The 9,118-nt window shown below is 38.3% G+C and overlaps 1 protein-coding gene across 18 annotated transcripts in view; it reads left to right on the top strand.

Annotated features, from left to right (window-relative positions):
- The window catches only part of CADPS2 (calcium dependent secretion activator 2), a 450,101-nt gene extending 441,332 nt beyond the window's left edge, over nt 1-8,769 (top strand). For all 18 annotated transcript variants that reach the window (XM_027772143.1, XM_027772145.1, XM_027772150.1 and 15 more), the window contains one exon: nt 8,498-8,769. In XM_027772143.1, the coding sequence (XP_027627944.1) occupies nt 8,498-8,671 (174 nt within the window). In that variant the 3' untranslated portion in view covers nt 8,672-8,769. The remainder of the gene's footprint in view (nt 1-8,497) is intronic.
- Nucleotides 8,770-9,118: the final 349 nt, after the last annotated feature.

The following is a 9,118-nucleotide window of genomic DNA, read 5'->3' on the forward strand; positions in this document are numbered from 1 at the left end:
TTTTGTCTTTCGCTCTGTAAGGGAAAAGATAATAACCAACCTATTATATTTAGTAAGAAAGGGCTTAAAAATAATAAATTACTCAACATAATTCTCCACACTATTTTTAAGGTTTTTGCCGTAGGCACATGTACTTACCAGAGGGGAGAAAGACAGACAGTAAGAGGGAAAGTGAGAAGTCACCACCTAGGGGGGATGGCCATGCCACAATTCCTCCTACTCCATTCTCCTCCTAGGATTTTGGCACAAAGGCACATGTATCTGTCATGATTTCCAAGTCACCAAATCTGGGACTCAAACCACAGTCGGCCATGTGAGAGTCCAGCGCCCTAACTACCATGCCACCTGCTAGCTCCAATAACTTTTCACACTTTATAAGTTCTAGTGGAAATAGAAAACCAGCCCCAAGTTTAACCTTTTCTTAAAACTGAGCAGAAATTCCACTTTATAGCAGAAAGCTAAGCTATTGAGAATTAACTGTCGGTATCAGGCTTTTACTTCCATTTAGAACCTTTTATTAATGGTACATATGTATGTGTGCTCATACATGTAATGTATATATGTTCATTTTTGTGTATGCGTGGGTATATCTGTGTAGACACGCATACATACAGAGCTTTTTAAGATATCATTTCTTTTTTTTGGGGGGGAGAAGTTTTGTGCTATAGGGCACAGGTGCTCACCAGAAAGAAAGAGACAGACAGAAAAAGAGAAATCACCCCCCGAGGGGGATGGCCACACTGCAACCCCTTCTCCTCCATTCTCCTCTTGGGATCTTGAGCATGCACACACACGAACCCAGGGTGAGTTTAAGCCACCAGGTCCGGCAATCAAACTGCGTTTGACTACACGGTAGTCCAGCGACATAGCCATTACACCAGCTGCTGGTCCCTCAAGGTTATCATTTCCGACCTAAATTGTTAGCATCATCTGGGAACTTTTGAAAACTGAATCAGAAATTCTGAGGGTGGGACCAAGCCATCTATTAATATATATTAACAAACCCTCCACATTTTTTAAATACGTGATTAAAGTTTGTGAGGAATTACTGCTACGTCATTAAAAGACGTTTCTATCCACATTGAGATATTTGCCTTTATTCTCTTCATTCCTGTATACTCATTAGAATACAAATTCTTTTTTACTGTTGTCAGGTTTTTTGAGACAGTGTGTATGGGTGGGAGTGGAGGCCTGAATTTGACTGGGTCTTGCCATTGTGATCCCCCACACCTCTCAGTTAGTTAGAACCACAGGCATGTGTCTCTGCTACTGGCCTGTTTAGGTTGGGCCAGGAACCAAAGCTGGGCCTCCCATGTGACCTTAGCTATTACACAGGGTTGCCTTCCCCCTGGGGCCACTGCAGCTGAGCCTAAAATGCAAATTCTTTTGTGTGGGAGACACACTATTACCACAGGTTAAAAAAGTGCAGTTCCAAAGTCAGAAATTGGCAAATCTGCCCCAGACCCATAATGCAACAATAGCGTTCATGAGGAGTCATAAGTAGCAAGTAAAATTATATCCACTCATAAAATTGTAATATTATAACTACGTTTTACATTTCAAAGGACATAAATGCCTTTGGTCCAGGATACATCTTACTAGGTTCTATTTATCTTACAAAGAAACTGCAAACACAATAATATGTTCATATTTGGTTTATTTCTCTGTATTTCTTTCTTATTCCTATAAACCTGACTTAAAGAGTTTTCAAAGAAAGTGTGATTTTTGTAAAAGACCATCAGGATACTGTGTTTACCTTCTAAGTGTGTGTGTGTGTGTGTGTGTGTGTGTGTGTATACACACACATACATACATGTTAATTCCATGCTGTGATTAATAGTAGGATTACCTGGTTATCCTTACCATCATTCATGTTGTCCAGTTAATGTCTACTGTAGGTTCAGGATGTCAGAAGCCACTGTTCAGCTGACTTTAGTTTACAGATTATTAAGCTCTTTACTTTGTTTTTACAATAAAAATCTCCATGTCCTATTAACCTATTATTTATTTCTTTTAAAGTTACTCATTTTCTTAGATTCATACACCTTTACAGTTAAAAATAAAGCACCAATTATTTTTTCAGTTTTGTTGAGACATAATTGACAAATAGAAACTGTCTATTGAAGATATACGATATGACTGTAGTTCATACTGTATATTTGAAATTTGCTAAGACACCCATCTTCAGTATTCCCTGCAGTGAATATTTTAGCACAAAAGAACAATGAATCATTTCATGAGTTATTTAGTGGTATTTTCATTATATTCTAAGCCAATCAGTTTACATTATTTTAATTTTTTTGAGAGGTTTTCACTATAGGGCGCATGTGCTTGCCAGACAGACAGAGAGAGACAGAGAGACAGAAAGCGAGAAATCACCCCGCAGGGGGGATGGTCACACCGCAGTCTCTTCTCCTCCATTCTCCTCTTGGGATCTTGGGCATGCACGCACACGCGCCCGGTGTGAGTTTTAAGCCACCAGGTCCGGGACGCGAACCACGGTCGACTACGTGGGAGTCCAGCGACATAGCCATTATGCTAACTGCTGGTTCCCCCAGTTTACATTATTTTAATATATTATTGTAACTACCATGAACACGTTTGACTTTCCATGTTTTGCATTCCACAAGCGAGTCCCCAGGCTAAGCCAAAGATTTCTTGGGCTGATACACTTAATCAAGTCATAGATCTCTACTTAATAATTAGAAATTGTTATTTTTATAATGAAAATCAGGGTAAATTAATAATTTAATGTCCTGGGAGGGAACCAGCAGTTAGCGTAATGGCTATGTCGCTGGACTCCCACGTAGTCGACCGTGGTTCGTGTCCCGGACCCGGTGGCTTAAAACTCACGCCGGGGGCATGTGCGTGCGGGCCCAAGATCCCGAGAAGAGAATGGCTGTTTTGCATTTCACAAGCGAGTCCCCAGGCTAAGCCAAAGATTTCTTGGGCTGATGCACTTAATCAAGTCATAGATCTCTACTTAATAATTAGAAATTGTTATTTTTATAATGAAAATCAGGGTGAATTAAGAATCTAATGTCCTAATTGTTTTTTCCTACTTTAAATATAAACACACTTAGGCCAATTTCATACATAATGCCACCATTCTTCAGAATCTATGTGGCTTTGTTCATAATGATTATTGTTTAATAACTTTAAGAAGCTATCCAGTAATACTGTATAGATTGTGGAGGCAGAGAAGCAAGCTTTCCTTCCACCCCAGTTAGATCTGGCTGGCATAGAATTGCAGAGTAGTGTGCTCAGGCCAGGAGGACAGCCACTCCCCTCCAGCAGTCTAGTCCCAACTACTCACAGACATTGCCATTCTTCTAAACCCAGGGAGACCCATGTGCTCTCACATTTATATAATAGACAACGTGGCCTTCCAAAGACACCTATGCGCTACTTGGGTAATTCGTGTTTCTCACTAAGAGAAAACAGATCTTGGTAAGATCTTTCACCAAAAATTGAGAGCTGTGAAAAGACTTGCAAAGTTTTAACATCAGAAATGATGTATTTGGGGAGGGGGGGAAAAGTAGAATCCTAAAATAACTGAAATGGCTGTTGGACTTGTGTTCTCCCTAGTGGTCATATGACATTTGAAAGTATTTAAAGTAAGCCAGTTGCCTCTTTTGCTAGGGCAAAAGGAACCAAGTGAACAGTACCCTGTGGCAGGCACTCGTGTTAAATAAGAGTCCACCAAGCCCTTGTGGCAGCCACAGGGGATGCCCAATTATTGACAGCAAATTGTAAACTCTACCAAGAGAGAGAGTTGCAGGATATCTGCGCCGCAGCTCGCAGCTCGCCTGATTATTGCTTGCTAAGAGAATAAGGAAATGGTCTTAATTGTATGTAAATGAGAAAGCCTTCAGAACTGCAAATCCACAATTTAAACTGTCCTAATTGGGCTAAGTCGAAGGAAAGTCATTCCAAAAAATAAGAAAGTCAAATTCAGAAACTCATATATAATTGTCACTGGGACATTGATTAGGTACATTATCTGTAGGTAAGTGTTCATGTAGTTTGGTGTATTTTTAATCTAGCTATAAGACAGTTACAGGCTTGAACACAAATTTCGATGATAGTAATGCCTTGTATATTAATTTGCTAATATGTGTCTCTAAACAAAATGTCCCTTTCACAGTTGCTTTACCAGTTCTGATGTGCATTACAGTAGTTTTGAGGGTACCACTTTTAATCATAATAATCTATGGCTTAGAATAAGCTTATGACAAAGTCATAATAAGTTTATTCAGCTTAGAAAGAGAATATAAGGATAATTGATTGTATGTGTCTTAAGCTATTCAAGTTTAAGTGAAAATAAGTTTTATCATTTAAGGTTAAAAAAAAATGCTCTCTGAATGTAAATTTTACTTTGTATTAAGACATTCACCTCAGGGACCAGCAGGTGGCATGGAGGTTAAGGCGGCTTTGAGTTCTGGACACATGCCAGGTGTGTGTACATATGCGCCCAAAACCCCAAGAGGAGAATGGAGAAAAAGGGATGGCCATCCCCCTTTAAGGGGTACTTTCTCACTTTCCCCCCTCTATCCCTCTGTCTCTCTGTCTCTCTTCTTTCTCTCTGTATCAAGTGAGCACAAGCAATCTATAGCAAAAATTAAAAAGAAAAAAATAAAAACATTGATGTCAGATATTATGCCGTTTTCCTCATAGTTTACTTTATCTTTGGACATGTAGTAGACTCTCAGATACAAATTTTATATACATTAAGTGATTATCCAAATGATAATCACTTGATTGTGTGTGTGTGTGTATATATATTTTATATATATGTGTATAATATATATGAGCTGCTTATTCTTTTAACTCTTTATGTATCACTTCTGAAACTTGGGATTGTACCATGGGACATAAGTCAGGTAGAAAAAGACAGGAAGATAAATTGTAAAAATCCTATTGGCCCCACTTGTAATGGTTCTGTTTCCTTCCAGAAAATTGTTAGTAGAGATTGGATGTATATACACAGGATTTGATGATGCACTTTTTTTTAAGATTTATTTTATTTAACTTTATTTATTTATCTTAATTTGACCAGAGATGAACAGAGTGTGTGAGAGAGAGAGACGGAAAGTGAGAAAGCAAGTTGCCAGGTCCAGGACTCTAACCACAGCCGGCCATATGGGAGTCCAGTGCCCTTAACCACCACGCCACCTGCCAGCCCCTGATGATGCACTTTCTACTTCATATGAATAAGTACCTTCAGCTATGTTATGATAGAAATGTTATGAACCTTTCTCCTGTGTTCAGCAAAATAAAGTATCTTTTAATGTTAATTTCCAGCTATTGGAGTTATGCTATTAGGTCATGAAATACAGTATTGTTCCTTATTTGATTGTTTTCACTTATGAAATCCAAACAAGAAAAGCAAAAAGTGGACACCAACAGTCAGAACAGATCAGTGGCATATTAACACATACTGATACTTTGGGCCAGTCTGTTAGAGTTTCACTGCTTAATATTCTATAAGATGTCTAACATATGACAATAGAATTGCAAAAGATAGCATTAAAAATGGCCTTAAAAATGCCTCCACAGGGGCCAGCAGGTGGGATGGTGGTGAAGGCACTGGACTCCCACATGGTCCGCTGTGGTTTGAGTCTCAGACCCAGTGGTTTGAAATACTCATGCTAGGCATGTGTGCACGCATGCCCAAAATCCCAAAAGAATAATGGAGGAGAAGGGATTGTGATGTGGCCATCCCCTCTGAGGGGGCGATTTTTCACTTCCCCTATCTTTATCTCTCACTCTCTCAGCAAGAACATATGCCCTAAAAAAAATGTCTCCACAGAACGAGATATCTTCATTTGTTCTTTGTTTTTCCATTTAACTAACTCTGAACTTTATCAAATTTTAGAAATTAGAGATATCAATCTTATTTAGTCATGGAAAATTCTATGTGAAAAGAAACACACACTTTTAAAACAGATAATAAAGGAAGCTTTATAGATTGCATATGTTTTTAAAAAATTATTTAGTTAATTCCATTTGCTATTATCATTATTATTATTATTATTATGTCTGGAGAGGTTTTTGCTGTAGGACATGTACGCTTGCCAGAGAGAGAGAAAGAGAGACAGAAAGTGAGAAATCACCTCCCAGGGGGATGACCATGCCACAATCCCTTTTCCTCCATTCTCCTCTTGGGATCTTGGGCACGCATGCACACACGCCCTGCGTGAGTTTAAGCCACTGGGTCAGGACTTGAACCATGGTTGACTACATGGGAGTCCAGCGACATAGCCATTACGCTAACTGCTGGTCCCAGCTATTATTATTGTTTTTTAATATTTGACCAGACAGAGAGAGAGAGGCCACCAGGTCCACACTTGAACCACAGTGGGGCTTGTAAAATCCAGCACCTTTGATCACAATGCCACATGCCATCCTTCCCATGGATTCATGTTAAGTAATCTCTTACAGAAGAGATTTGTTCAATTTTATTGCTTTCAAAAATCATTATAGATGAGGCTGGCAGGCAGTGCGATGGTTAAGGTGCTGGACTCCCACACGATTGACTATGGTTTGAATCCCAGACCTGGTGGCTTGCTTTCTTGCTTTCCCACCTCTCTCTCTTTCTCTCTCTAGCCAAAATAAAAATAATAATACTAAATCAAATTAAATAATTCTTTAAAGAGATTACCATTATACAAATAAGAAATGATTGGTCTAGCAGGTGGCATGGTGGTTAAGGGTGCTGGATTCCCACATGGCTGACCACAGTTCAAATCTCAGACCTGGTGACTTGCTTTCTCACCTTCTTTCTCTCTCTCTCTCTTCATCCCTCTCTGGCCAAATTAAAATAAATAAAATAAATAAATAAACAAAGTTCAATAAAATAATTATTTTTTAAAAAAGAAATAAATGATATTTTTATACATAATATACCAAATTATAATTTTTTATTTCACAATAAAATATAACAACTTGTTGTATTATCCCATCAATGGAAGTTTTATGCCAGAATTTGGCACTTTATAGTCCAAGGGAATATAAAGGAAGGTCAAAGAGCAAAATTCATACGTATATCTGTATACAGATTTTTACCCCATAGTATACCTAAATGAATTTTGTTTTTTCAAAGAATTATTTATTTAATTTTATCCATTCATTTATTTATTTTAATTTGACCAGAGAGAAACACACACACACACAGAGAGAGGGAAAGTAGGATAGCAAGTCACCAGGTCCAGGACTTGAACTGCCATTGGTCATGTGGGAGTATCCAGCACCTTAACCACCACTCCACCTGCTGGTCCCCCTTGATGAATTTTAAAATGTACAAATGTGGATGCCCCCTTGATGAATTTTAAAATGTACAAATGTAGATGTCTTCTTTTATAAGAATTATTTATTTAATTTTATTAAATCTTTCATTCATTTTAATTTGACCAGAGAGAGACACAGAGAGAGAGAGAGAGAAAACAAGCCACCAGGTTTGGGACTCAAACAGCAATCAGCCATTTGGGAGTGTCCAGTGCCTCAACCACCATACCACCTGCTGGTTCCCCAAATGTGGATGTTTTGTATTAGTAATAGGATTAATCCTTGCCCTGTGCCCCAAAACTAATATATTTTATGACAGGAAATGTTTATTTCAATAGTAAAGGGAAAATTCCTTAGTTAAAAAGCTAGGAATTCCTTATTAAAAATGTACAGGGTGGGACCAGCAGGTGGCATGGTGCTTAAAGTGCTGGACACTCCCACATGGCTGATCACAATTCAAGTCCTGGACCTGGTGGCTTGCTTTCTCACTTTCTCTCTCTCTCTCTCTCTGTCTCTCTCTGGTCAAATTAAAATAAATGAATAAATAAATAAAATTTTTTAAAAATGTACAGGGTGAGTACACATCCTCTATAGCAAAAAACGTTTAAAAAATAATGTACGGGGCCAGCTTGTGGCATGGTGGTTAAAGTGGCTGGATTCCACATCATCAACTGTGTGGTTCAGGTCCTAGCACCTTGAGAAACACACCAGGCACATGTGGGTACATGCCTAAAATTACAAAAGGAGGGAGAAGTTGAGGGGAAAGGATTGTAGCATGACCATTTCCAAGGGGAGTGCTTCTCCCTTACCCTCTCTCTTTTTCTGTCCAGTGAGCACCTGTGACTTAGGACAAGTTTTAAAAATGTTATTTTACTACATATTATTTTCTCTTTATCACTGGTAATTCAAATAGTAAATTCTGTGCAATTATTATAGTAATGTTTTGAGGGAGAAGTTACCATCTGACAGTCACAACATGTTAATCTTTTTACAGCGATTGTCATTTGAATGCCACTGTCTAGGGTCTTGGATCACATCTTCTGCCCGGAAATACACCAACAAACATTAGGTAGCCACAGTCTGAATGTATTAATGGATTATCCAAGATCATTTCAAAATGCTAGCTGAGTACATCTACCTATACATATAAACATATGTAAGTACGTATGTAATGCAAGTTTTCTAAGCACATTCTCTCTTCTTCCTCCAGAAAAGCTATAGGGACTTTCGGTTGCAGGGTGTGTTGGAAGGAACACTGAACAGTAAGACATACGATACTCTTCACAGACGTCTAACAGTAGAGGAGGCCACAGCCTCTGTTTCAGAAGGAGGAGGACTTCAGGGTATTACCATGAAAGACAGTGATGAAGAAGAAGAAGGCTGATGACACACAGCTGTGAAGAAGGAAGGAGGACCTTGACATTGTTTTTTGTACATTGTCTTTGTAATTACATTTATTATTTTGATCAAATGAAAATGCTTGTATTTCTCTAAAGAGTTAGCCTGGAAGTAGAGTTAAAAAGGAAAATGCCAAGTAACTTTTTTTTTTAAACCATCATCATCTTTTGTGTAGCTTGACCTTAAATGGGCTTTGGGTTTATTTGTGATTGGAACATGAACTTTTTTGTTGTTGTCGTTAAAGCAGATGGACCTTTTTTTTTTTTTTTCTGTAATCACATTCAAGTGATGTCCTATATGTAAAGTAAGCTATGTGTTTCTCATGATACAACTCCGTAGTTCAGAGTTCACTCTGATCACTGTGCCAGCTCTATTGTATCCTTATAAAATGGTGTGTACCTTACAGTTTATCATTTATGTGCAAGGTTTGTTT

Source organism: Tupaia chinensis, unplaced genomic scaffold, assembly GCF_000334495.1.
Source record: "Tupaia chinensis unplaced genomic scaffold, TupChi_1.0 Scaffold000257_1, whole genome shotgun sequence".
Lineage (NCBI taxonomy): Eukaryota > Metazoa > Chordata > Mammalia > Scandentia > Tupaiidae > Tupaia > Tupaia belangeri.